General features: G+C 48.6%; 3 protein-coding genes across 3 annotated transcripts in view; 2 read left to right on the top strand and 1 right to left on the bottom strand.

Annotated features, from left to right (window-relative positions):
• The first annotated feature begins 209 nt into the window (after positions 1-209).
• Positions 210-4,356, top strand: LOC140258760 (glucagon receptor-like). The gene is given in 15 exon segments (XM_072349400.1): positions 210-354; positions 357-431; positions 434-531; positions 611-707; positions 848-955; positions 1,151-1,272; positions 1,352-1,458; positions 1,550-1,706; positions 2,029-2,188; positions 2,318-2,378; positions 2,456-2,525; positions 2,633-2,721; positions 2,858-2,996; positions 3,227-3,268; positions 3,380-4,356. Coding segments are annotated over 15 exon segments (1,542 nt in total). The 3' UTR covers positions 3,452-4,356.
• Positions 4,329-19,504, bottom strand: ANKS3 (ankyrin repeat and sterile alpha motif domain containing 3). The gene is made up of 18 exons (XM_072349399.1): positions 19,443-19,504; positions 17,125-17,234; positions 16,804-16,979; positions 16,333-16,531; positions 16,015-16,136; positions 15,491-15,572; positions 14,659-14,794; positions 14,212-14,370; positions 13,778-13,903; positions 12,803-12,918; positions 11,805-11,972; positions 11,264-11,388; positions 10,866-11,007; positions 10,113-10,285; positions 8,876-8,961; positions 7,887-7,970; positions 7,314-7,408; positions 4,329-7,120 (listed from the first exon to the last, which is right to left on the bottom strand). Exons 3-17 carry the CDS (start codon positions 16,971-16,973, stop codon positions 7,326-7,328), a joined length of 1,971 nt encoding a protein of 656 aa, XP_072205500.1. The 5' UTR covers positions 16,974-16,979; positions 17,125-17,234; positions 19,443-19,504; the 3' UTR covers positions 4,329-7,120; positions 7,314-7,325.
• Positions 19,505-19,615: 111 nt separating this feature from the next.
• DNAAF8 (dynein axonemal assembly factor 8) overlaps positions 19,616-27,469 on the top strand; it is a 58,739-nt gene continuing 50,885 nt past the window's right edge. Inside the window, exons 1-9 of the mRNA XM_072349618.1 lie at positions 19,616-19,683; positions 20,437-20,618; positions 21,235-21,348; positions 22,100-22,576; positions 22,877-22,979; positions 23,365-23,503; positions 24,038-24,184; positions 24,953-25,018; positions 25,918-26,283. Of these exons, the coding sequence (XP_072205719.1) occupies positions 20,472-20,618; positions 21,235-21,348; positions 22,100-22,576; positions 22,877-22,979; positions 23,365-23,503; positions 24,038-24,184; positions 24,953-25,018; positions 25,918-26,283 (1,559 nt within the window). The 5' untranslated portion in view covers positions 19,616-19,683; positions 20,437-20,471. The remainder of the gene's footprint in view (positions 19,684-20,436; positions 20,619-21,234; positions 21,349-22,099; positions 22,577-22,876; positions 22,980-23,364; positions 23,504-24,037; positions 24,185-24,952; positions 25,019-25,917; positions 26,284-27,469) is intronic.

Here is a 27,469-nt window from a genome sequence, read left to right as displayed (position 1 = left end):
CCCTGATTGAGCCCCGGGAGGTGGTGCCGCCCCCAACCCCCTCCACCCCCCCGTCGGGGCTCGGCGTTGGTGGGAGGCGGCGGGGCCGCATTCGCCGCCCGTTCGCTGTCGCGTTCACGTCGCTGAGCCCCGGGCTGCGGAGCGGCCGCACACGGTAAGGGAACAGGGGGATGCGGGGGGAGCCGTGCTGAGAGGAGGGGTGCGGAGCCATGGGAACCCCTCGGAGGTACTGGGGACCGGGTAGGGCGGCTGCTGGGGGGCTCGGCCGGGGGGATGCGGGGCGAGGGAGAGCTCTGATGGGAGGGAGAGCTCGGGGGGAAAAGGCTCCGGACCCCCGTGGCAGCCGGGCTGCGGGCTGCGGTGCGGTGGTGGCTCCCCGAGGTGTCGGGGTCCGGCAGGGACGCGGCCCGGAGCTGCGCCGGGACCGACCGCGAGAAGCAGCGCGCAGGAACCGGCACAGCCATGAGGGACGCCCCGAGCTCCGGGTACCTCGTGCACCTCGCGTGGATGTGCTTCTTCTCCACCGTGCCGGTAAGGGGCGGCCGTGGAGCCCGGAGTGTGTGTGATGGGGTGCCCTCGGGGTGTCCCTCTGAGCCGCTTTGCGCTGCAGCACGGCGGGGCCAAGGTGCTGGAGAGGACCTTCGAGGAGTGGATGCGGTACCGGGATGAGTGTCTGCGGAGGATGGCGAGCGAGCCCTACCCCGCGGGTACGGCTGGCAGCGGGGCTGCTCCGGGTCGCAGTGGTGTCACACCGCGAGGGCCGCGGGTCTGAACGCCTCGCGTGGGGCACCGGGGGTTGGTCTGAGCTGCCGGCATCCGACTGTCGGCTTCTCCCCATCGACCCAAGGGCTCTTCTGCAACCGCACGTTTGACATGTACGCCTGCTGGCCCGATGGCAGCCCCGGCACCGCCGTCAACGTCTCCTGCCCATTCTACCTGCCCTGGTTTGAGAAAGGTGACTCTGAGCTGCAGCCGTCCCATAGCTGGGGGCTGTGGGGCCTGGGGCTGAGCGGGGTGGGTTGGGGTGAGAAGGGTTGGGGGCACGTGTGACACAGGGAGGGCAGTGAGAACACAGTGCCATTGGGTGCCCACTGCCACGGCGGGCCCAACATTGGCACCCCGAGGAACTCACCACACTCTGTGCCCGCAGTGAAGCACGGCTTGGTGAGCCGGCGCTGCGGTGCTGACGGGCAGTGGGTGATGGTGAACGGCAGCCAGCCATGGAGGGACTACTCACAGTGTGAGGAGGAGCTGGAGGATGGTGCCGAGGAGGTGGGAGCTCGGGCAGGGAAGGGGCACCCCAGGGTGCCTGGCAGGCAGCGGGTGCTGACAGCACAGGGCTCACCTGCAGGAGGGCGCCCGCAGGCTGATGGTGAGCTTCAAAGTGCTGTACACCGTGGGCTACGCGCTGTCACTCCTCACCCTCGTCTCTGCTCTGCTTGTTCTCACTGTCTTCAGGTAGGAGCAGGGCTGTGGGCGTACCGTGCCTTGAGCGCAGCAATGGCTGAAGGGTGCCCCCGCAGCTCCCTGACCCCACGGCTCTCCCCAGGAAGCTGCACTGCACCAGGAACTACATCCATGCCAACCTGTTCGCCTCCTTCGGGCTGCGGGCCACCTCGGTGATGGTGAAGGATGCGCTGCTGGAGAGGCGCTGGGGCGCGGAGGTGCTGCAGGTGGCCGACTGGCAGGCACTGCTCAGCCACGAGGTGAGGGCACAGGGATGGGGGTGTGTGAGAGCAGCGCATCCGGTGGGTGAGCTCTTGGGCTGTGCAGCCGGCCCGTGGGCTGTTGATGTGCCCATGCACCCTGTGAACGAGTTCATGAGACGCTCACGGATCCCACAGGCAAACTTTGGTGCAGTTTCCCCACTGTGGCTGAGCTCTTCGTGCACCCATTCATTCTGAGGCAGCTCTCAGGGCACACACGTACCTCATACAGGAACCCTTGGTGCACCCACGTGCACCCTGGCCGAGCTCTTGGGGCACCCTATGGACAAGCCCCCAGCCCCACCACATCTCTTTATGACAGGCAGCACTGGGCTGTCGTGCAGCGCAGGTGCTGATGCAGTACTGCATCCTGGCCAACCACTACTGGTTCCTGGTGGAGGCCGTCTACCTCTACAAGCTGCTGATTGGTGCAGTCTTCTCTGAGAAGAACTACTACCGGCTGTACCTGTACCTGGGCTGGGGTAGGAGCCACCCGGGGGGTGCATGGTGGTGTGGGACCTCTCCTGTGTCTCACAGAGTCCCCAGCCTGGGGCTGGTTTCTCAGCTCAGGCGGGTGCTTGGTTTTACAGGGTGTGCTGTGTGACTTGCAGGGACCCCCGTGGTGTTTGTGGTGCCCTGGATGGCTGCAAAGTACCTGAAGGAGAATGCAGAGTGAGTAGCTGTGCGCGGGGCCTCATCCTGCTCCCCAGCACCACGCAACCACACTGCTGTCTGTGTGTCGTGGGCAGGTGTTGGGCACTGAACGAGAACATGGCATACTGGTGGATCATCCGCATCCCCATCCTGCTCGCCTCCATGGTAGGGGTCCCCAGTGACAGTGCTGGAGGTTGGGGCAGCCCCAGCCTGGGGTTGGGGTGAAGGAGGGATGGCCCTGCTCCATGGATGCCCTGCGTTGTCCATCCCAGATCAACCTGCTGATCTTCATGCGCATCCTGAAGGTGATCCTGGCCAAGCTGCGCGCCAACCAGAAGGGCTACGCTGACTACAAGCTGCGGTGAGGGCAGGCAGGCTGTGCTGGCTCCTCCATCCTGTGCCTCATTACATGAGTACCCTGAGCTCCAATAAGGGCTGCTCCAATAAGGGCTCCCTGCTGGCTGCCGTGCCCATGGGGAAAATTTGCCTTCTTTCAGGCTGGCAAAAGCCACACTGACACTCATCCCCCTCTTTGGGATCCACGAAGTCGTCTTCATCTTTGCCACCGATGAGCAAACCACGGGCATCCTGCGCTACATCAAGGTCTTCTTCACCCTCTTCCTCAACTCCTTCCAGGTGATGTGGGGCCACAACCCATCCCTGTCTTGGGCCATAAGAATTGGGGGCCCTCTCTCCCTTCCCTCTGCCCCATGGTGTCCCAGATGGGGACAAGAACAGCCCCCTCTACTCAACCCACATGGACAGACACTGTGCTTGCATCGGGGACACTCTTAGGGATGGCCCCAAAGGCAGCAGTGACAGAAAGCCCCCAGACCGAGGGACTTACAGCCATTTTGTCTCCATAGGGCTTCCTGGTGGCGGTGCTGTACTGCTTTGCCAACAAGGAGGTACGTGGCCCTGTAGAACGGAGCAGCTTTAACTTTGGCTCAGGGGGGTGGGTGCTCTGCTCATGCTGGGGAGGGCACTGCCACGGAAAAGCTGTGGGTATCTCACCCCAGGTGAAGTCAGAGATGAAGAAGAAGTGGCAGCTGTGGAAGCTCGATCACCCCGCGCTCTGCTGCACGCAGTGATAGCAGCACCACAGGGCTCTGCTCCGGCTGCTGGAGGGTCTGACCCCAACTCCCACAGTGGGGGAGCAGCCACCACCAGCCCCACGTGTGTGCGTGCAAAGCTGCGAGGAGCAGAGCCTGCAGGCTGCTGCCACCAGCCCCAGCTGTGGCACCCTACCTGTGCAGGCATCCATGTAGCAGGACAGGAGCACGGCTGTTGCATCCCGAGCTGTGCCAGCACCATGCTGGGCATTGCACTCCTGCTCTCCTCACCAGGGCCACCTTGCCACCATCATGAGACCTCTGCAAGGCATTCTGCAGCACTCCTCTCCACATCCAGGTGCTGCTGCAGCTGCTCACCACCACCTTCCCTGCAGCACACTGCATGGAGCAGCCCCCTCCCGTCCCCCAACCCTCTGGCTGCCAGCTCTTCTCCCCAGTGCAGCTCCTGCAGCAGCCCGAGCCCTGACACTGCTCAGCGTCCCAGCTGCATTGGCTGCAGCAGGAGCTCTCTTCCAAGTTCTGGTGCCCCCATAAAAGCTGATTGCAGCAGCAGAAACCACCACCACCCCCCAGCCTCTCACTCTTACCTCCAGTAGCAGAACAGGCATGCTGCTGGGGCTGCAGCTCCCATCACACAGTGCTTTGCCTCATAGAAAAGGCTGTTCCAGCAGCAGGGAGGCTGCAGCTCTTACACCCTGCTCCATGCAGGTGAATACAGGTGGTTTTCTATTGCTGTGAGCGTGGCCCACCCAGCCCCTGCTGCCTTACTTGCTGAGCCTCTGAGAAATGCAGAGGTTGGAGGAGGCTGCACCAGGCTCCATTGGCTGAGTTGGAGTCTAAGCGGGTTTGCTGGACAGGTAACCCCTGTGAGCCCATTTTGCACACTGACTCTTTTCAGATGTAAATAAACGTTTATTTTTCAGCAAGCAGAGCATGTCACTTATGTGCCCTGAGGGAGGGAAATGGCTCTTGGGCACTGGGCTAAGTGCAAGTGTACACATACAGCTGCATTTATGTATACACACTGCTGGCTGCAGGGCAATAAACAGGAGCTCTCAGGTATCCGTGCTCAAGATAGCACTGTGTTCCTCTCCCTGGGGTTACATTACAGGTTACACAAGGAGGGAAGCAGCAAAATAAATCAGCATGGTGATAAAGTGATAAATAAACCAAAGAGCCACTTCCAGCACACAGCAGCCCTGCTGAGCAGCGCAAGGAGCTTCTCCCGGACAGGAGCTGCATCGCTGTCTGCCTTCTCTGCCCTTTGCCACTCATGCAGCAGTGTGCGCCTGGATTCAGCTATGGAAGCTGATGCCAAACTGCTTTGGGAAGAGGAAATCAGGCTGTTCCAGGATGCAGGACTGCAAGACAACCAGAACCTGAGAGCATGCCTATGTTGCTCCACTGCCACAGTCTAGAGTGCCAGAAAGCTCAGTGTTAAAACACAAAGCTTTAGAGCCAATCAGAGATCTAACTTATCCTCCCAGCTCTAGTTGCAGCTCGAGATCAGAGCTTGGCTGAGGTTTTGGGAGCACAGTCACACCAATACAGCTCTGAGTCCCAGGCTGGAGCTGGGCACAGGACAGTACCTCGTCTTGAGCAGAAAATCCCAGCTCAATGCAGCTCAGCAAGGCCTAAATACATTTGTGAGCTACTGCAGAGGTAACTCCTTATCACACCACTGGACAGTGGGGGGGGTATAAGAGTGACAGCCCCAAATAGGAAGAAAAAGCTCATGCTTTGTTACCTGCCCACAGCTGCTCTCAGCCCATCTTCCCTGCTGGTGCCGTGAGGGCATCACCTCCAAGATGAACCAGGCAGGGACTGGGAAACCACAGATAAAGCTGTCCCAGAACCCTGCAGCGTGCAGCTCCCGTGGGGAGAAGGCTGGAAGCAATGCATACTCCTGAAATAAACTAACAGGTTACTCACAAACCCACAACTCCCTCTGGAGAAACCCACACAGGAAGCACCAGAAACAGGTTTTCAGCCTTTATTGTTTTAGCTGAGTAACAAACGTCACACTTAACACGGACAGCTTGACTTGGGGTAGCACCAGACGCCCTGCTGCTCACACAGCTGCCCGCTCAGCATTGAATTACTGTCCTTAATGGAACACTACTCTATAAAACCCCACTCCTGGTGATCCCCTTGGGGCCTCTGGGCTCCTGCAGAACCCATCTGTAGAACTCCTTTCACACTTTGAGACTCTGGCCTACCCATACTCTATAACAAAGGACAGGAGTTAAACGTGAGTAGGAAGCAACACACCCCAGCTGAGCACGCTGCCAAGCACACACGAGCTGCAGCACTGCAGGTGCACAGCACAGGCTGTACCCACCTCTGAGCCCCCAGACTGTCCCCAGGCAGCACAGTCAAACCAATGGCAGACTGAGCTCCAGCTCATCTGAATGGCTGTGGGCAGCTGATCGGGGTGACAAGCTCAAAGGATGGAGCTGAGATGGATTTTTGTACTTTTTCTGGCCCTTAATCAGAGGTGCTGAAAGAGCATGAAGCTTCTTCCCAGAGAATAGATGGAGACTGTTCCAAATTCATCAAGGCCATCAGTCAGACAGAAGGTAATTCTCCCCCAGGACTCAGCATTACACAGGAATGGAGTCACTGCAGTTCTGGAAGCCATTTTACACCCAAGTAGCAGGCACCAGGGCTCACATGGACTCGATGATCTCTGGGAGGCCCCTTCCAACCCCTACAGTTCAGTCACTCTGTGATCCTTCGCCCAGCTCCAAGAAGTCAGGCAGTCCCCCTTGGGAGGCAGCCCCTTCCCCACACCTTTTGTTTGCCCTATGAAACTACACCATGCTGCCAACACCAGAATGCCTTGGCAGGCCTCCATCCCAACACTGAAGCCTGAAAACTAAGAGCAGGCAGCAGCTGAGGGCTGAAGCACGGCAGTATGGTTACATTTGGGAATGGATTTCTTTCATCCATCTCAACAGATCTATCCCTCAGTCCTTGTTCAGCCTGCCTTGGAACTCTGCTGCTTGTCAGAGGCAAAGCAGACCAAACAGTCTTGAGCTTTTCCTCCTCTCTCATGTCCTTCCAGGGACACATCTGCTTTGCAAACACTGTCAGCACCAGGATCCTGGCACCAGCAGACCTGACCACTGGAGTCTGCTGCTTGTAAATGCTTGTCACAAAGCATCTGCCACAGAAAAGTTTTTTTGGGAGTAGAGAACATGATCAAAATGACCCCTGAACGGGCCAGGAATCTGAACTGAACCAAGGCAGGCTGCTGAAGGGAACCACCGATGTGTTGGAGGCCTTGGGAAGGACACAGTGTGGGAAAGGATAATTAGTAGCTGGCTGTGGGCAGCTGCCAGCTTTCTAACACAATGTAGGCCTGAACAACAAAGGCTGCAGGAAGTTTAAGGCAAATAAATCCTTTGGGCTCAATGCTTCTTCTCTTAACTTGAACTTCTGGAACAAACAGCACAGTCCTGGAAACCTAGAGGGGAACCAGGCCCAGAGAGCTGCTGTGTCTTTGTCCTCTATCACCCCTTGTTCTCCCAGGCATGTTCTGATGGCCGAGACCTCTGTCCACACATCTGCCAGCTGTCACAGCACTCTCTCCACAGAGCTGCAGCACTGCCAGCACAGTCCTTGTGCTCATTCTCCCAGGCACGCTCAGATTCCGGGTGGAACAGTCACCCGACGTCGGTATTCCTGCAGGCACCAGGAAGAACAGCACAGTTACCCTTGCAGTGGAGCACAGAGACCGTGGATTTCCTGAATGAAAATCCCAGTCAAAGGCTACGGCAAGCACTGGGCGCAAGCAGCAGACAGCTGTTACTTGCAGCAAGGAACAATGCCCCCTCCAACCCACAGCCCTCTGTGGCTGTCCTCAGTCCCCACTCACCATCCTGCTTTGTTACGGCTCTAACCAGCTCTGCGCACCCTGCCCTGGGGCCTGGAGCCTTTGGAGGTTTTGAGTTACCATCTGCAGAGCTTTTCCTGAAGGCAAACCAAAAGGAAAAAGTCACTGTAAACTACATATAAGTCACTATAAGCTTGCAAGTGGTCAAGAACAGTCTGCAGATTGCTTCTCTGCCTTTATCCTTGGAGCTTTTAGGGCCATGAAATAAGAATGTGCCCGCTGCTGTGATAACCTCCTATCCTCAGGGCACAGGGTTTCATAACCCCTGCACCAGCAGCTCTGATCACTGATTAGTAGGAAAGAAATGGGTTATGGACTCCTTTCTCTCAGACCAGACCTGTCAGCAGAGGATGAGGCAGAGTCCAACACCCGCAGTTAGGATTAAGCACAAGAAAATGCCAGTGACAGCTTTATAGCTCGGATACTTCCCTTGATAAGAGGGGGGTTACCAGGGCCCCCCAACCCACACCTCTATGAAATAATCAAAACCCAGCCCTGCCAAACCTCCCTCCTCCAGCAGTCACTCCATGTGAGCAGATTTCTCCCCCTCCTTACCCATTTCTCCCACACATTTCTCGAGGACAGCTGACAGCTCAGGCAAGCTCAGAGACTTCAAGGACAGCGGCCACCCATCCCGTGCTGTAAGAAAGGAACCACACATTCATCAGCATGTGCGCTCTCTGCAACAGACAAGGGTCTGGTGCTGCTGGGAAGTGCGTACAAAGTTGTTTCAGTTATGGGTTGAGTCACAGGTGAAGAGAGATGGAATTGCTTGTGACAGAAATTGAGTACTTGTTTTCAAGCAACTCTATCACCTATAATTACATATTTCCCTCCCCCCCAAAGCACAGGTTAGATCACAAAGAAAGATCTCAAAGATTAACTGCAGCAAGCTGCAATCATCATCTCTGTACATCTCACTTCTACCATCCAATCAGCAAAGGACACTGCATCCAGGGCAGCGTGACTGTTTGCTAGCTCCCTGTGGTAAGGAGCTGCTGGGCCAACCCTGTCCAGTCACACACAGCAGTTTGCCTCAGTACGTGAGCAGCACAATCTCCCAGACCCAGCCTGAGAACCAACAACCATCCATCACTTTTGATTCAGACCCTGCTCCATTGCACAGTGCTGTAACACACCTGAGAGGCCCACATTACAGAGTAGGAAGGGGAAGCTACAGGCACATGAAGCAGGACTCACTGAGTGCCTGTGCTACAGCTTTGCCTTTTTAGCCAGAAACAACTGCCAGGCCTCAGGGCTTCCCACCTGCAAAGGATCAGAGCCTCCAGGAAATTCTGCTGCAGTGAAAGTCTCCAATGCTTTAGATGCTTCCCCCAGGCAAGACTTCTATGCTTAAGTTTAGGCATTTAACTGCTCATCTGTTCCCATACTACACCCAGGGTCACACTCAGCAGTAAAAGACAAGCATGCAGCCTGCACTGGGCTCTCCCACTGTATACTCACCCCCTGCACCTGTTTACCCGCCCTGCACCCATTTTAGTTTAGAAGCTTTTCCATCCCCAGACACAGCACTCGACTCTCACCAGTTCCCAGCTGCCCCTTTGCGTCCAGCACTCTGCCAGCTGCCTGCTCTTGTGTCAGCCGGGAGGACAGCTCTGCTTGACAGGATCTGCCAAACAAGACAAATAAAGGCTGTTAGAAGTGGACACGATGCTTTCTGGAGCAGCATGCTGGTCTGTGCCCTCCTACATCCTGCAAGTACCTGCTTGGGATGCCGAGGGACCACATCTAACGCCCTGGGTTACAAACTGCTCCTTGTTCCTTCCCAGGAAGAGGAAGACGTGCCCCAGACAAAGCTCAGGGCGCTCTCCACTGTGCCCCATCTCCACAGCAATCTCTGCCCCTGTCCACAGAGGAGCTGCGGGGGGAGAAGAGAAGGAGGGGGCGGAGTGAGCAGGAGGAAGCCTAAGCCAGGGGCACCTGGTTTATATGAGAATCAAGCCCAATCCAGTGTTCCTAGTGGGCAAATGAAGCTACCTGAGGACAGGCATCAGGGGCATGTGTAGTTTTGATTGATGTCACACCATCAGTTCAAACAGTGCAGCCTCAGCTCCTCAGTGGGAAAAGCTCACTGAGAATATCACTCTGCTGTCCTTTGGAAGCCAAACCCAATCTCTGGCTGACCCCACTGCCCTTTTGGGTTAGGAACTGTAGCAGTGGGACCAGTGTCACCTTCAGTGATCTCAGTCCCACCAGCCAACACACCAGGGCCCAGGACAGACCAGGAGTTCAGCATGGCTCAGGAAAAAAGCACCAAAAAGGCAGCGAAGGATATATTATGAGGGAGGGGACGATGGAACTCAAAGGCAGTGGGCAAAAACAAGGCAGGCTTTTCTGTTAGGCATCAAAGGTAGGACACTGAAAGCCCTCTGATACTATTTGGAAGTTGAAACTTTCTTGCATTCATGCAATCATCAAGCTACACCCTGCTAAGTTTCACGTAAGCACAAATAAACTACTTCAGCCTTTGGTTTCAAAGGAGCTGAACACCTTCACCTTTAAGCTGGTACAGGAGCACTCAGCATCTCTGAAAGGCCAGAACATTCATAATTCACACATCTAAGGCTTGAACTCTATTCACACGGCTGTGATTTTCCACTAGAGAAAGTGGAAGAGGATTCAGAAATGGTTCAGATACCTAGCAAGCTCTCTTGCCTCAAACTAGAAGTTACCTCTAAGAGTGCCAGTGTCTGATCTCTGCATTGCCCAAATCCCCATCTTCTCCATTAGCTTCAGTACTATTTTCTGGGAACAACTTACTTGATCTGGTCCAGCAAGAGCCCAGCATCCTTGGTGACGGTCTGAGCCTCTCGGAGCTGGCACTGGACAGCATTCCAGGTCTCATCTCGCTCCATCAGACAGCTTTCTGCCACTGCACGCAGCTTCTGCTCCTGGCATACCTGGCCCTTCATCACTTCCACCTCTTCACACCTCTACAGCAGAGCAGAAAGGAACAGATGACTAAGCTGCAAGTACTGTACATCACTATCAAATACACCTGCTGACATCTCTCTATTATTATTATTGGTTAGGGTCCCTATAAAAAGGGTTCCAAAACCAATTGAAAGGAATCTGTCCACTGTTCACATGCTACAGATTCTATCCAAAGACCAACTCAAAGCTACAATTTCCTCTAGCTCTCTATTTCCAAAGACATTCAGTTGATCCAATTTTCTATATTGACAGAAGCCTACCTGCTAATGACTGCCCAACTTCACATAAAGAAATGCTATCAAGAAAATAAAAGCAGGTATTCAATCCCACTCACCTTCCCACCCCTCCTCTCTGCTTTTAGAGAAAACAGAAGAAAAGACTTTACAAGCATGAAACAGAGACAAAAGGAGTGAATATTTTGCTCTTATGAGAGGGGTTACGTTCAGCAGACACAACAGATGTTGAGTAGGTCAGTTATTTGTTCTTTCACCCCGATCCATTAGAGGCAAAACATAGAAATATGTTGCTGAACACTCACTAGAGCATAACAAGCCACTGAGCATCTCACGGCAGACTTACCTTGTGCAGCTGAATAGCCAGTTCCTGCATCTCAGCTTCCAGCCGATCTGCATAGGCCAGCTCCAGGGCATCACTGGGTGGCCGAGCATTGCTGTGCCATCGGGCAATAGCTGAAGTCATCTTCCTCTTGGGTCCAAACAGGCTGGTGGGAGAATGGCAAACTCAGGGAGCAAACATTGTACCGCCTGTGCCCAGGCCCAGGATGACAGAAGGACTTCTGTAACCTCCTGCTTCCTTCCAGAAACACCCCCAGCAAGAAACTTGCTGCAGCCAAGAACTAAGGGATATCACAGTTGTGTGGGAGGCTGCCTAATTAGAGAAACACTCACCAGCTACGCTTTTTTGACCAGGTTGCATGTGTGGTTTTAGGCAGAAAGAACTACCTTACAGACACTCACGTGATGCCAATTTCCTTCAGATCACTTTCTGTGAGGGTCAGGAAGATGCGGAGGTCAACGTCTTGCTCTTCAAACACTTGCAGGTATTTCAGGCACCCAATTTGCTCAAGGAATGTTGCAAGGTCCTGCAGCACATAAAAACTATTTATATCACCTTGAACAAAATCATAACTACTCCCCTCTTATCAGCAACATCTTCCTCATTGCTGCTATGCCTTCCTAAGTTCTAGCAACAATCTTGACTTTCTCTCATTAACTGCCCTTTTCTTTATAACCACAGAACACAAGAGGACTGGCTTGCACATTGCAGTCATCACCTCTGGAATACTTCCCCAAGCAAGAATAACACCTAAACTGGCAGTTTTTCCACACCAGAAATCCCTTTCACAAGCATTTATATTTGGGCAGTGGTTTGGCATCAAAAACAGCTTTCCGTTTATCTGAGAAGGCCAAGAAAGCAGCTTGGACAACCTTAAAGAAACGCCCCAAGCTTGTGACATGATCTGCATTACTTCAGAGATAGCTTTCTGTCCTTAATTACCTGGGGTCCCGTGTAGGCAGGGGGCTCAGGAAAGATGAGGTGCTGACTAGAGGCTCCAGCCTTTCCTGGGCAGTGGGTCCACTGACCATCGCTGTTGCTGTAGCGGTTCTTGACCTTAAAGCTTTTGGCTTGTTTCCTACTAGGAGGACTGCCTGCATGGTCAGAATCCTAAAGAAAAAACAGGAAACAGAAGGTGAAGGATGGTCATGCAGAGATGCCATGATCACTGTCTAACAAGTGTAGGCTTCAAGTTCACAGCTCTAAATCCAGGCAGTAGTCCCAAAACACAAGCAACAAAAGCTAAAGATGCTATCAAAAAGGGTTGAGTCAAACCACCATCAAGATGGCAACTTGTTACAGTATGACCACCTGTAATGGTGACAGGCTCCTACAATCCCAGTCTATGAAGTAGCAAAGAGCAGCAAAGAGCAGCAGTGAATACTCCCTGAAACACTACAATGCTCTGAGCTTCAGCTGGTGAGAAGCGCCACAGGAGACAGAGGATTTATATGTGACTCTTCTCTACACCAGCCCAGAGCTGGCTTTGAAGAATAAGCTGTGATTTGAACCACAGGATAACTGCCATCTCTTCTTCCCCTTTGATATTTCAGAATCAACAAAGTAACACTGTTGTGATTCTCTAGATCTTACAGAACTGCCTGATACCTCACCAAGGAAAAGGACTGACACACCTCTAGCAAGAGACAAGCACCCTTTACAGACTGCTAGCCAGATGGCATTCAAGTGTTCACAAGCAAGAGAGAGATTAGAAAAATACTGACCCATCATCAACAACCTATGCTCTCCAGCTGGCTACTAGGCAGAGATCAAACAAGCCAAACCACAATCTTTAAATATAGAAGCTTATTTTTCTGTCCCAGTATACTGGCCATCCTCACTCAGTCAGGTACTACAGCCCCATGTGGAGGTAGCAGGCTGTGGAAGGTTGACAGCACAGGCCAAGCCAAAGGTAGACAAAGGAAAGGGTACAACCTCACCTCATTGCTTTCCAAGGAGCCTTCACTGCTGACCCCCAGAGCTTTGGTCAGACATTCACTACTGCTGCTGCTACTCCTGACAGCTGCTAACTTGTTGGTGAAGAAAATGTTATCCTCTGGAAAGGAATGGGGGGCGAGAGGGAGAAAACAAACATAAAAACCTTGAGGCAGCACTTGATACACTCAATACAATTCAATACTTCACTGTATTGTTTTACAGGAACAGAGAATGGTTGAGTTCGGAAGGGACCTCCTGAGGCAGCTCTGTCCAAAATCACATTGAAAACAATTAGAACCACATAGAGGAGCATATTCAAGGACAGAGACTCTACAACTCCTTGGACACTCCACTCCAGCCTCAGACACTCACACAGTAAGAAAGCACTTCCTTAAATTCAGAGGAAAACTCCTCTGTTTCAGCTTGTGCTTATCACCCCACATTGCATCACTGGATGGGAATGAGAAGAATCTGGCTCTATCTTTACATCCTCCATTCAGATATTTGCACATTCTGATATGCCCACAGAGCCTTCCCCTCTGTACACAAAACCATCTTGATTAACTTGAGCATTTCGTTGTGAGGGAGATGCATCAGTCTTCAACATCTTAGTGGCCTCTTGCTGGACTCTTTTTCACTAAGGGAAAGTCTCCCTTGCTCCAGACTCAAGGTTCTGGGCATTTCTGAGGGCTTACTACTAAAGTTAAAGGCAAAGCCAGCATTGAGAACCTCACTTTATTTCTACCCTGTCCTCACAAGGTGGCATCTCACTCTGCTTGGAGAGCCAGATGCAACTGCTTTCTGGCCACTGATACAGTGGTGTGACACTACAGACATAGGTCAGACGTGAAGATCCAGTAACCACTGCTGCCTAACAGTCTAAGGAGATTGGGAAGTGATGATGGAAGCCAAGGGATGGGTCTCACCATCCAGTTGTGCACTGCAAGTCACGTTCTTTTTCTAAGATAGTGACTTACCCCGGCTGCTGCTGCTCTCCACATCTTGCTCATTAATTGGAGAGGTAACATCCCGGTTCCGGATATCATCAGCTTCACAGCTGCCATCATCATTGAAGGTTACATAACCTTGAGGCAAGACTTGCTCTGTGTGCAAAAGGAGGAATGAACAGAGGAATTAGGATGCAAGTTACCAGGGAAGTCCCAGCAGAAAGAGCAGCAGGTTGGGTATTGCATATAGCATCCCATTCATCAATACCCAGCTCAGACAAATGCATTCAGTGGGTTTCATTTTGTTGTTGTATAACCTTGTATGAGGGAGTTAATTTTTTGTTTCTGTACAAGCCATGCATGAAAAACTCCAATGAAAAGAAAGATATTGTTGGCAGAGAAATAGCTGTAAAGCACTTGAGAAACCATAAATGACTCTCAGGTAGGCTTCTAATTATTCCTACCGTAGCAAGACTGCTTCTTTCCCCCAATTCCAACTGCTGTTATCTTAGCCAAAGCCTGGGGTCCATCATGGATGCTGGGACCCTTGGTCCTGCGAACAGGTCTCTGTCTCTGGGGGGCAGAACACGATTCATCTGAGGAGCTCAGCTCTTCGTACTTTCCTGAAGTCCAAAGAGAGATTGTTAGCAGCACTGTAATTCATGTATCTACTTACAACTGAGCCTACGAAAGCAACAGTAAATGTTATAAGACAGGAGAGAGTTTAACTAAGTCAGAAAGGGGCCAGTAAACCACAACAAAAAAGCATTGAATCTCTGCCTCTCACATCCCCACAAACACTGGAAATTCAAGAGCAGAGCAGCTAGTTTTACCCCTATCTACGTCATGCCACACTTATTAAGCACCTATCTTCAGCTCTTATTTTAAAACAAGCAAACTACACCTGTTACCTGGACCCCTGCAGAAGACCTTGGGTACTGGGGCTGCGTGCAAGTCTATCAACCCCACAATCTTTGTATGTCCATACTTCATAGCCAGTGCCCGCGCTGTGGCTCCAGTGTTATCTCTGGCATCTGCTTTCACCCCCTATAGGAAAACAAGCATTTGAAAAGCTCATAGCAGGTGTGTACTATGAAATAAGATATTCAAGACAGACAAACTGCCTCAGTTCCTCAAGCCCATCAGAAATACAGGCTCACCTTTGGTAGCTCAAGCTCCACTAAAAAAAAAAAACCAACAAACAAAAAACCTTTATTGCCTTTCTCGTCATTTAGTCTCAACAACCCTCACATACCAAGTAGCTTACTTATACAGCTCTTGTGCATCAACAGTGGGAGCTAGCTGGTTTTTATCTGAATGCTTTGCATTGCTGCCTCCTTCTGGAAGTAAGATGAACCATTAAATGAGATATTACAAACTAATTGTCTGGCACTAAGACACATGAATGCCAATAAGCTTCAGGGCCAAGACAAGATACCAAGTAGCTCAAGCATATAAACTTGTGAACACAGCAGAGATTACTGAATTAGCTGCTTCCTGATTCAGTAAGGATTCAGTCACTCACATCAGACAGACATTACAATGCTTGCCTTTAACAAGCAGGAGTACAACTGGAGTACTAGCCTTCACAAACAGATACTTTCAGAAATCTGGGGCTACAGATCAGAGATGACTGTCAAAGATCAAACATAACACTGAGGAGATGAATATTAGTCTTGTGCTTCTTTCTCCGAGGGTCAGAACCACAGATTTTCATTTATAGAGACCTGTTTGAACACTCACATGATTGAGAAGGTACTGAACAATTATCTCATGGCCAGAAGCAGCTGCTTCCATCAGAGGAGTATAGCCATACACCGGCTCCCTAGGGAGGGAAAACACACACAAGAGCTAAAATAAAAGATAAAACATGTTGTATTTGTCGACATACCATAATTGGCCTGACATACCCTTAGCCTTCACCTTTATCTGGTCACAAACTGTGATACGTTGGCCATTCTACTGCATTCTGGCCTCTCTCAATAAATACAGCAAACACTCTGTACAGAAACACATTACTCCTGTAGCTGCACCCCTACCCAGTGACAAAACCCCAGGACCTAATGGAGCAAAAACCTCTTGCTGTTCTTAGGCAATTTAATGCGCATAAAGATACAAGCAGATCTCAAGTCACAGGAATTCACTGCATGCCTCAAAAATGGAGTTCAGAAGGTGCCGCGTCTGTTTTCTTTCAGTTTATTCCATAATTAAGCCAGCAATAAATCTAATCTCTCTTGACAGAAATTAAGCAATAGATTCTTCCTTACTTGCAGTTGGCATTCGCCCCGTTGTCGAGTAAGAACTTGACCATCTGCTGATGACCAGCACTGGTACAGTGAAATAAGGCAGTCCAACCATGAATATCTTTCATCTCCAGCTCTGCGCCTTGCTTCAAGAGAACAGAGAATGTTCTTAACTGCATCCCCTCTGCCCCTCTGTGCTGTGATACCAAGAGAGTCTAAATCCCTGTCAGGAAACCAGACCCAACGGAACAAATAACACACTGGTTGCAGCTGATGAAGAATCCTACTCTGTGCATTTAGATCATGTAGAAGAGCTTTAGTTATTTCTTAAGGAATACACACCTGGAGAAGGAAGTAAGCAACGCTCTCATTTCCACAGCTGGAGGCTAACATGAGTGGTGTCTGCCCTTCTGGTGTTGGGATGTTCACATTTACTCCTGCCTCCAGCAGCAGGTGCACAACAGTGTCATGGCCAATGTAGGAAGCATACATCAATGGAGTCCAGCCGCCGCAATTCTTCTTATTTAAATCCACATCTCCGCTAAATAACAAAAACAATTCAGCTGAATTACTGGCCCAGAGCTCACAGTAGGTGCCTGTAGTCTCTGCTATAACCACTGTACTGAAAGAAGGGTTAAAAATCACAGAGTTTTTGAGTCAGCAGCCTTGGCCCTCCACAACTTCACGCCTAAGAACACATGCAGAATTCCATGGGGTTGCCCCTGTTGCAATGTTAAACACACCTACACAGCAGAGAAAAAACCTCAAGTCACTGAGAACAGCTGAGCCGTGCCCTCTCCAACCCCTCCTTACCGCTGAATACACTCCTGCACCACTTCATACTGGCCGATGGAAGAGGCTGTGTGCAAATCCAGGGGAACATCCAGTTCTTCCCGACACAGCATCTGACCAACCCCATGCCACATGGAAAGACTGCGGCTCAGCAGCTCGGACTCGCTGGCTTCGTCACTCAACTCTGACATTCTGCCCTGAGTAAACAAAGCAAAGCAGAACTTCTACATGGCTGACCTCTGTTTTCCACAGAATCCTGCATCACCTCTCAGCTCTGCAGCCCCAAGTTACACCAAGCTTGGAACATGAGGTCAGCTCAGAGGCAGAACTTCAAATTCCTACCTTTACTTTGATCCCCTCCTTATCCTGATGTTGTCTGAAGAATTAAGGCTTGTCAAGGAATTTTGGAGGCAGTTCTTTCTTGCAGAAGCAGACTCTGGGATTTGAATACACTGGAAAACAAAAGCCAATAATGCTAAAAACATCTTTCAAAAATCACATTTTAAGACATCAGAAAGCCTGGCTTTATCTCCTCCAATTGTCATCAGAATATACCCAAGGCAGCTTTGGATATTTACATGAAGAGAAGACATTAAACTCCTACTTCAGTGCTGACGGCACACTTAGTGCTGCACAACATAGTTCTTTGCCTGCATGCTTCATAACTCATAGATAGAATTAAGAATCTGTGTCAGAAGAAGCACTAAAAACACCCGACCTGAAGTTCAGCCTGAACTAAAATTGAGTCATTAATAACAACTGACCACTACACTCAAAATTAGTCACCACCACCTGAACAGGGTGCACACTTCATTATGTCATCAGATCATAAGCACATTGTTCCTGCTATCCATCATTTCTGCAGCAGCCCAGTCCTGTCTCTATGAATCCTAAATAGCTGAAGTGCTTTGAGCAGCAATGCACCTGCCCCATTGCTATTGGAGAACATCCACGTTCTGCAGACAGTAACTTAATTATAAAGCTAGGGCCATTTCAGGACTGTCTGAAAGGTTTATTTCACCATCCACAGCCTTGGGGAACAATCGTTTATTAATCATTTTAACTACTCACAGGAGAGTTTTCTTGTTTGGTACTTCATAAAGAGCTCTTGAACACAGACACATCCATCATCTGAGGTCTTCAAGCTGTGGTTTCAGGCTACATCTGTGTCAACCCAATGAGAAGTGCTTTCTCAGCCCTGCAGCCTCATTGCCTCCCATGCAGCACTTCTGGGGTTTGACGGATCCCACCACACGTTACAGAGGGCAGCTAAGCTAACAGAGATATTTTTCCTACCTGATAACTTCTTACCAGTTTAACTCCTCAGACTGATTCATACAAGGGCCCTATGAATGCTACATTTGGCACCAATTAATAAAAAGAGACAGCATAACAAGCTTTTCAGTAGCAGCTGCTCTTTTGATCACCTCAGCTGTAACAGAAGAAAGCAAACATGCTTATAAGAAGAAGCAAGAGACCTTCCTGCAAGCATCAGCCCCTTTCATGATACCATAAGCAAAAGTCCTTTAACTCCTACCTCTTCACTTCCCATCTGATTTTCTTCCTCCCACACCTTATTTCCTTTCCCCTCCTCAACCCCTTCATTGATTTGTTATGGCCACAGAAGACCCATCCTTTCTTCCTAATCAGTATGTGTTAGTCATAAATAATTCCTTCCTTGAGGTATCTGCAAGGATACCTGTTTCACCTAATAACACCAAATCCTATGCATCACACCAGCGGGGTGGCACAAGCCTTGGGCAGGAACATACAGGGCTAAACAAAAACACAGGAATTCCTGCATAAGTAAAAACAGAATGTAACAACTGAAGATCAACGCAGCGGAAGGGTGATACAGGAGCATAGCAGCAAAGGGACTAGTACAAAGGGAAAAGTGTTACAAAGGAAAAGCCTCTTCCTTGTCTCTGGATACCGAGGCCCACAGGGAAAACTCCACAGAGGAGTCTCTCCAACCAGAGATCCTTCCCCAATGGCAGCCAGCCCTTCAGCGGGGTCTAAGAGAGGGACAGCCAGGCTCCACCCCTTCAGGTCTCACAGCTGATTCTCCTTTACCTGTGCTCCCAGGACTGGCCAGGTCCTTCCCCAGGTGCTCAACCAGTACCTGGGCCCTGACTCAACAGTCACCATACACAGACATGGATGGGTTCCCACTGAAGATCTGATGGTTAAAATGAGCTAGATATCACATTGATATCACATTGATATCACATTGCACCTGCTACGCCAGATGAACACCCCAGGGACGTTATATAAGCCCTCAGGATGGAGACGAGAAAAGCAGCACTCGGGACGAAAGAGATGAATGATAACAACTATAATGAAAACCGCACTAAAAAACCTGCACTAAACAGCGCTTCAGCAACCCTGTGGGGAAGGAAACTCCGCGTATAAGCAAGTGGCGTTAGAGACAAGAAGAGCAACGTTAAAGCCTCAAGGGCCCTCAGGACCCGGGAGAGCAGGCCGGGCCTACACCCGCCGCGGGTCGGCACAGCAGGGTGAAAGGCTGAGACGGCCCCGCTGCAGGACACAGCACAGCAGGACGCAGCGCAGCTCCGTGAGGCGCAGGGGCGTCTCTACACGGTGCTGCAGACAGGCGGGCTCCGTGCGGGAACACAACGCGCCGATACCGAGCTCCTCACCTGCGCGGCCGGTGCGCTCCGCTCCCGGAAGTGCACGCAAAGGATGCCGGGAAGTTCCGCTCCCGTCGCCCCTCAGCACTATAAGTTCCGAGTGGAAGAGATAAGTCCCGCCCACAGAGCCAGCGGACCAATAAATGATTCCTCTCGCAAGGGGGCGGGCCGACGAGCAGCCAATGAGATTCGAGCGCCGCGGCAGGGCGGGCGCTTGCAGTAGGCGTTACGGTGCCTGGCGGTGGCTGAGGTAGGGGGAGAGCAGCCCTAAAGTGTGCGGGCTGTGCTGCCGCTGCGTGTTCTGCTCCTTTTATCGGCTACTTCTCTCGGTCTCGCCCTGTTGGGTCACGCGTGGGGCCGCTCGGAGGCGCCCAAAGGCCGCTGTGAGGGCAGCGGGGCCGGGCCGGGCTGCGCTGCTCGTGTTGCCATGGCAGCGGGCACTGGCTGATGTGCGCGTGCGCAGCGCTCGCCGCCATCTTGGCAGTTGTTGCTGCCGTCCCAAAGCTGCCGGTGTTTGTAGTAACGGAACTGATGTGAGCCCGCTTTTGGTGCCCAGAAACCACACACTGTGGCAACGAAACCCAACAAGTGGAGCTTTGATGTGCGGGTTAACGTTCTGACTTGCTGGCATAATAGATCCATATTGGGTTGGCCTGGCCTCTCTTATACGTGGAAGGAAAACGCAAGGAGAGAGCTTAGAAATACTTTAAGATATCAGAGTCCAGGAGCTTGTCTGGTCCCAGCTGTTCTGATATAAACACTGCGAAAAACAGCCACTGTAAAGCACTTTACCTGCCACTTGATTTGGGAGGAGGGAACGTGAGAGAAACAGGAAAGAAAGGAGCAGCTGAGGGCAGGCGGCCCCCCCTGCCAGCACAGGCTGTGAGGATGGCCTTTCCTAAGGGATCCTGTTCCCACCTTAGGAGCACTGAAGGTTTCACTGACCCCAAATACTCACGATTTGTTCTTGCTCTGTACTGACGTTTTGCTTTTCTCTCCTGAGGTTTCCTTTCATTTGGCGGAAGGTTGGATGTTTAAATGGCCTCAGAAGGGCAAAGTGAGGATGCTGAGCATCCGGCTGAGCCTCCTATAGTTCCTACTGGGAGTAACAGCTCATTTCGATGGGGAGACATACTTGCTGCAGTGAAGGACCATCTCCCGTCTCTGGACTCTGACTCTTCTACAGTAAGCAAGGTTTTCTCCAATTGAGGGTCTCAGGAAAGTCATATTCTTGAAGTCTTTGTGGTCCATTGAAAAAACATTTGGCTGATATTTGATTCCTGGGTTCTGCTTATTTCTCTGCCTGTAGTTCTCACAAAACCACATCGATTTCTGTTCAGTTCTATCTGCAAAGAAAAACAGCGCTGTTAACCTTTCAATATAAAGCATGAGATTTATAGACATGGCGAGGTATTTTTCACCCTGACGTGTTTTTTTACTTGCTGGGTCCTAATGGCTGGGACAGGCTGCCTACTGACAGCTAATGACCTCTGCTCACAGGACGTCAACAATCTGGTGAAATTTCTATTTTAGTTTCTTAGAGCAACCGTTGCTTTTTATGATGTGTTTATGCAGTATGGATTTAGGGGCAGCACTCAGGGATGATTTCTAGTCATTCTTGTTCTAAAAGCTTACAAAAAAGTCCTGACAAAGTGATAGTTTCGTATCTTTGTGCCAAGTAACAACTGATAACTACAAGTGATGGTCTAAGTGGTGACAGCACTGAGTTCATCACCACAAAACGGTGAAAGTCACATTTTCAGTCTTTTGTTTAACTTCTCTTTTTTGTTGTTGTTGATAGTCTGACTGTGAGAGTGATGGGGAGCTTTTCATCTTCCAGCGAGACCAACCCAACTTGATTCCTGACCTGTCAGATGAGCTACTGGAATTCTCTCTGGAAGACTCAGACTTGCAGGTTGTGGCTGTTGTGTGCAGTCTGTATTACTGGCTGTATTACTTGTATTGTAAACCTACTCTTCCAACCACCAATTTCTAGTCAGAAAGATCATACAGATATGTATAGGCTGACAACTACATCAAGTTCTGACGGAAGATGTTACTCATTGACCTTATGGACCTTTCTATAATAAGCCCAGTACTGGAAAGTTACCTGCAGCTCAGCTGCTGTGGGGTTCTACCCTCAGTCTGTGCATTAACAGTAGCACTTCCATGGCTTCTAAGTTTTTGAGGGTTTGAAATAGTTTCAGCCATTACTTGACGTATATAGAAAAATAATCGCTATGACAGTATATTAATGAGGATCAGTATGAAGCTTAACTCTTGTACTGCTATTCTGAGATACAGTGTTTGCAATACATCTTCAGTGAAGACTAGCCGTCATAAGAAGCTGTAAGAAAAGCCAATTTCATCATGGGAAGGCTAACCTACTATGCTGCTTGTTCTTATCCATTAATCTTGGTGTAAGAAATGTTGTTTGGTGAGCAGATAGAAGGCAAATAAATGTCAAGGATGTTTAGCACATCCTGAAGCTGTAGTGTTTGCAAAGTGAGGTCTTACTGTTCAGTGTGATGGACATGGTGTGTGCTGTTACCAGATGGTGTCTGAGCTAGAGCTGCTATCTGCCAATCATTTGTTTTGGTTTAGTGTCAGCTCCCATAGCTCAGGAGATGTGACTTTTTGCATGTATATATTTTCTTTACTGGTAGAAAACAGAAGAAAATAAGTGGAATGGAGATCTGAAGAGTCTTGGCCATCAGAAAAAAATAGATGGTGCCCAAGTCGTTGCAAAAGAATATGTTCGAGTGATTAAAGATGAGGCTTCCAAACTTTCCAGCCATACTGAAGAAATTCCAAGCCAAAAGGAAGCTGTTCTTGAAGAGTATCTTGCAGATTCCACAGATGGACTTGGAGAGGAAGAACCAGGAAGGCAACAGGCCAGGGAAAAAGGGAACTCTTGCCTTAATACATCATTGTTATTGGAGGAACTGTGGAGTAAAAAAGAGAGAAGAAAGCTGATAGAGACAAAGATACTCTCAAAAATATTTCTAGAGCCATCACCAGGCTACCCTGAGCTAAATAATAAGCCACCCTCACGTGGCATTAGCACAAGTCTAGAAAGAAGTGCTAAAGAAGAAAGTTCTGCAGCTGGCCATCTTCAAGAACTAACCCGTCTGTCTGCGCAGGTAGGTGGCCCAAACAGTTTCATAGAGCACTGCTCATTCAGTAGAGAAGCTAGTGCATTGCTTCAAGATTCCTACCAAAATAAGAAATCCAAATGCCAAATTCTGCACATGACATTTTGTTGTTTTTCTTGATGTCCTGAATTTGGTTTTCTTGGGTTGTGTTCTATGCAACCTACCAAGAAGCTGTCTTTGTCTCATGGAGATGCCCCTACATGCCCATAATGGTAGCAAAAGCTTTTATTTTGTAGCAGCCTTTTGATGGTGTTTTCTTTTTCCATCTCAAACGTGGTTTTCTTTCAGAACACCGAGATCTGGGATCTAGACAAGACTTCTGCAGAGCTGAAGCAGCAGAAAAATACAAGTAATACTCATGCGGAAATAGCCTTCTCCTCAGCAGATTATGGTAATGCTGTTAATCTAATAGCAACTATATTGAAAATATAACTAAAAACAAGTACAACTCATTTTCATGTGTTTGTCATTCCCTGTTACATCATCTTGAATGTTGTGATCCTAGTGGGTTGTTTTGTTCTATAATTTCTTTAAAACAAAGCTTCCTCTGGGTCTTGCTTTTGTGGCTTGGAATTGGTGTTTTGTGGCCTATAATGGCCTAGGACAAGACAGATGGAAGTTTGAAGTGAATTTCATCAGAGCTGGATGACAACGGTGTCTTCATCCTTCCCTTTCTCTCTGGTTGTAGAGAAGGGTACAATGATGAAAGGAAATGTTGGGAAGTCCAATGGCAGAAGACCAAAAATGACTGTCTTTTTCTTACTGTTCTTCTGTAGAAACCTTCAGAGGTAGATCTGAAAAGCAGCTCATGGAAAAACTAGAAGAGCTGTGTGACAGGCAGTCCCGGACACTGTCTTCACACTGCAGGTGGCCATCAGCCAAAATCTCCATTCAAGAAGAGCAAGAGAACAAGAAGTAGGTAGTTGTCGTTAGTGGTAGAAGTTCACAGTGCTTTTCTCTGTAGGAAGTCTGTGTTGTAGTTGGAATATGCTACAGTGGCATTTAAGGTGAAAACTAAGGCTTGGTCATTTATGTAAGTTACATATATATATATTTTTATGCTCTGAAGGATAAAATGGAGTTGCCAAAGGAGGCAGAGAGGAAAAAGGGGCTTGTTTGTGCTGATTGACAACTGGGCTCTTTTCAGACTTATACGTTTTTTGGTACTGTAACTGCCTGCCTTTGTTCTACAGAATAGTTTTACAGTGTCAGCTTTTAAGAACTAAATATCCTTCATCATGCTGCCAGTGGTCTATATTCCTAGGGGGAGCCTGAATCTTTGAGTTCAGTTCTGAGAAGTGATGGATAGTAGGTAGAAGCAGAATCTTTCTGCAGGAGCTGAGCACTAAGCTCCTTTCACAATCCAGTTTTTATTGTAATCCATGCCCTGCAGGACATCTTGTCTTGATAAGGTACAGGAAATGCTGAAACAGTGTTTTTTGTACTTAGGGATGTTGCCTTCCTCTCATCTTCACCAAGCTCTCTGAGGATGGATGCAGTGAGAATGCAGTGCCTGCCAGAGCCTCTAACTGTGTACATAGATTTAAGAGATTCTGAACCACAGAAGTCAGTAACATTCCCTGATGAGAAACAGAGGTAAATTCTGGCTTTATTGTTAGCGAGAAGTCAGTAATAATCAGTGGAAAACTGAAACCTTTCTCTCTGCATCTCATTCCTGTGAAATGTAACTTCCACACCTCTGTGACCTTAGTAGGAAAGCATAACCCACAGCAGAGCATTCAAGTACTCTGGAGAGAGAGTAACTTTATGCAGAACAAGTAAAGGTGCAGGAAAGGAGACAACACAGAAAAGACATGCAAACTGTCCAGGGAATAACACTTAGAGAACTTTCTATTCTCTGAAGGAGTGAGCACTGACTGCCAGGCAGTGATTGCAGCTGTTGGTTAGAATTGAGCTAACATTCTGACAGCACTGTGTATGAAATGGCTTTTCTTGACTGTGTTCATGGAGAGCAACTGTTAGTGCTGATTTCTCAGTCTCCTATGTGACAAGAAGGCCCTACATAGTCAGTTACTGGAAACCAGATTCACCTCAATCTGCAACAGATTCTAGCAAGCTTCTCCTTTATTCAAGCTAAAGGTGTCTGAGATAGCTTTAAGTTCCCTTTTCAGGATGCATGTTTATGAGGAACCTTTCTGATAAAGAGCAAAGTGTAGCTAACATGTCGTGATCTAGAGTTGCTTGAGTGCTTTATTTCTAGAACAGTAAAATTAGGCTCTATCAATAAGACCTAGAAGTCTGCCCTATGAGTCTCTCCTCTTTTTCCTGATGGCCCTAAACTTGAATCTTGGAAATGAGTAAAAGTCAATGCTCAGTTTGAACACTGTCCAATTTATTCCATAGTGCAGGTGACAGCTCCACTGATGAAGAAGAGACTGTGACTGTTATGGACAAAGAAGAAAGGGAAATGTAAGATTCTTTACCTTGGCCACAATTCAAGTCACCTGGTAGTTAACTTTTTCTGAAACCGAACAGTAATTAGAGTGAGTGTTTGTGTATGAAAGTGTCTCTGTTTCTCATATTTACATCAGAAGTGTCTGGCTTAATAATGAAAATGTTTCAGTCTGGACCCAGAGTTCTCTTGCATGGTAAAGACACTGGAGTTAGAAACCAACTGTCAATGTGTGAGACAGTATAGCACCTTGCATCTTTACAGCTGCATGGCAACAAGTTAAAGAAAGTAGATGTGAGTGGCTGGGAAACCTGGCTCTTTCTACAGGCAGGTTTGAGTGATGTGAGAACTGTTTCACATTTTACAAGACTCAAAACCTAACTTCCCAAATGTTGTAGGGAATTGACTCAGCCATGCCTTTATTTTTAGAAATCATAAAGTAAGCTAGAATGTTGATTTAAGTGTGTTGAATACGTTGTGTGGGATGGGATGCTCACAGCTCCCTTTAATTGTTCTTCTATATGTTCTTATATACAGTTATGGAATCCTAAACTGTAGATTCTTTAATAGGCACAGATGCCAGCCCTTTCCTGTTACTAAATTCAGGCCTTGATTCATACTTATAGGTAGTTATTCATCCATTTAATGTGAAGTAGGTATGTCAGATTTTAAATATCTTACTGTGTTTATACTGTTATATTTAGAAGCCTGATGCTTGGGAGTTCACATTTCAGCAGTACAGTGGACAAAGCGGAACAAATTGTATTGTTTTGCCAGCCAGTTACTCTTACTCAAAGGCTATTATCTGTGTTGATGCCCCATCCTTATTTCGAGATGTCCCTTGTGAGACGTTCTTCAGTGTATATGTTGTTTGGTTGTTTTTTGTAATGCTCTTTCTTGATTAAATCTTTATCAGCAGGAAGAATTGCTCAGGGAAGTGCCTGCTACTGCAACAACTTCGTAGAGCCCATAAAGAGGCCTCAGAGCTTCTTCACAAAGCATCTGCCCCAGCTGAAAGACTCAAGGACATAAAATGGGATCCAGGAAGTCTGGAAGAGATGGATGCCTTTAAAGACAGTCAAAATCTTAAAGTGAGAGAAGGGATGAATGAGGTCATTTCCAGGAAACTGGTGAGGTTGGAGCCAGAGAAAAGAAATACCTCCTTGTTGAGCCAGAGAGACAATGGAGCTGATATAGAAACAAAGAATGTAATGAAAGCTGAGAAGGTTCAACATTCAGGAAATGCTTCAGAATCTCCCCTACCTACAGAAGAATTTCCAAGGTATTACACAAGAAAGGTCACCAGTGATTTTCATTATGACTTATCTAATTGTGTAAGATTAAGGAGCACTACTTACACGGTATATAAGTTGGAGCAAAAGAATGTGTCTGATTTTTCTTGCCTAGGAAATCAGCTAAGCCTGGCAGCTATTGTATAACTTTTTACATGCAGACAGACTTAATAGATCAGAGAATTGGCCTGAGGTTATGCATAGTAAGTTTGGTCATTTTCTCTGGGCTTTGAACCTAGATAAGAGGAGGATAACAGAATTGATCTGCGTTATTAAGGATAAAACTGAGATTTACTACACAAAGTATCATAGAAAATAGGTCTGGAGTGGTCCATTACTCTGCATCAATGTAAGCTGAACCACAATCTAATCCTTTCCTCCCGGTCTTTATGCAACCTAGTCTTGAAGTCTTCCATGGTGAGGATTCCCTGACTCCCCAGGTAGTACGTTTTACTGCTTGATTATCCTTACTGTTTGAAAGCTGTTACTTAATCCAGTTTAAATTATCCCAGCTCCAATTTAGGTTTCTTACTTCTTGTGTTCCTCGTGATGTGGAAAATGATTTATTCCCTTCCTTGGCATAAAAAACACCCTTATTAACTGGAAGTTGTATAGCTTGTTTCCTTGTATCATCTTCATTTCCCCTGAACAAAAAGCAATTCAATTCTAACTCTGTCATCAAGAGAAGAAGGGCAAGAGCTCAGAGAGGAAAGTGTAACCATGAGGAGCTGGTTATTCCACAGAAACACTCCAAGAAGCTAGAAAGGAGAAACAGCAATGGTAACAGAATTACAGGTTTCTGTGATTCTCTGTGTGTGATTGTTTTGTCAAGTGATTCCTGATATTAAAGCTCAATGCTTCCATCAGTTCTATAAAACACCACTTTGTCTGCCTGCTAGCCTGCCATGTAAATGGCAGACTGTGGCTTGGCAAACCGTTGCTGAATAAAACATCACAATGGTTTTAACAAGCTTCAGTTTTCTTTCTTACTATTCTAATCATTGGGTACCTGAGGCTTGTGAGGAAATTGAACTTAGTGTTTACTGTGGAAATGGCCAATGAAATCTTGTCACAGACATTAAAATACAGAAAGGCAGGTCTTGCTTCAGGGAAAATTGGGACTGACTGTTTTGGTGAGGGGAAAGGGAGTGAAATCTTGAACAAGACTCTGCTAAA

Source organism: Excalfactoria chinensis, chromosome 14 (assembly GCF_039878825.1).
Source record: "Excalfactoria chinensis isolate bCotChi1 chromosome 14, bCotChi1.hap2, whole genome shotgun sequence".
In the NCBI taxonomy this organism is placed as follows: Eukaryota; Metazoa; Chordata; class Aves; order Galliformes; family Phasianidae; genus Excalfactoria; species Excalfactoria chinensis.
The sequence above is the reverse complement of the archived record's forward strand: the minus strand, read 5'-3'. Positions and strand labels throughout refer to the sequence as shown.

Bases quoted from the DNA above. Each gene is read 5' to 3' on its own strand.
- ANKS3 (XM_072349399.1), bottom strand. From the start codon at position 16,973: ATGTCAGAGTTGAGTGACGAAGCCAGCGAGTCCGAGCTGCTGAGCCGC. The intron at 14,371-14,658 runs GTAACAGGTGTA...TTTGGACTTCAG, and splicing joins GGTCTTCTGCAGGGGTCCAG to GAAAGTACGAAGAGCTGAGC. The intron at 11,008-11,263 runs GTGAGTGTCTGT...TTCTCCCACCAG, and splicing joins CTGAAGGAAATTGGCATCAC to CCTGTTTGGACCCAAGAGGA.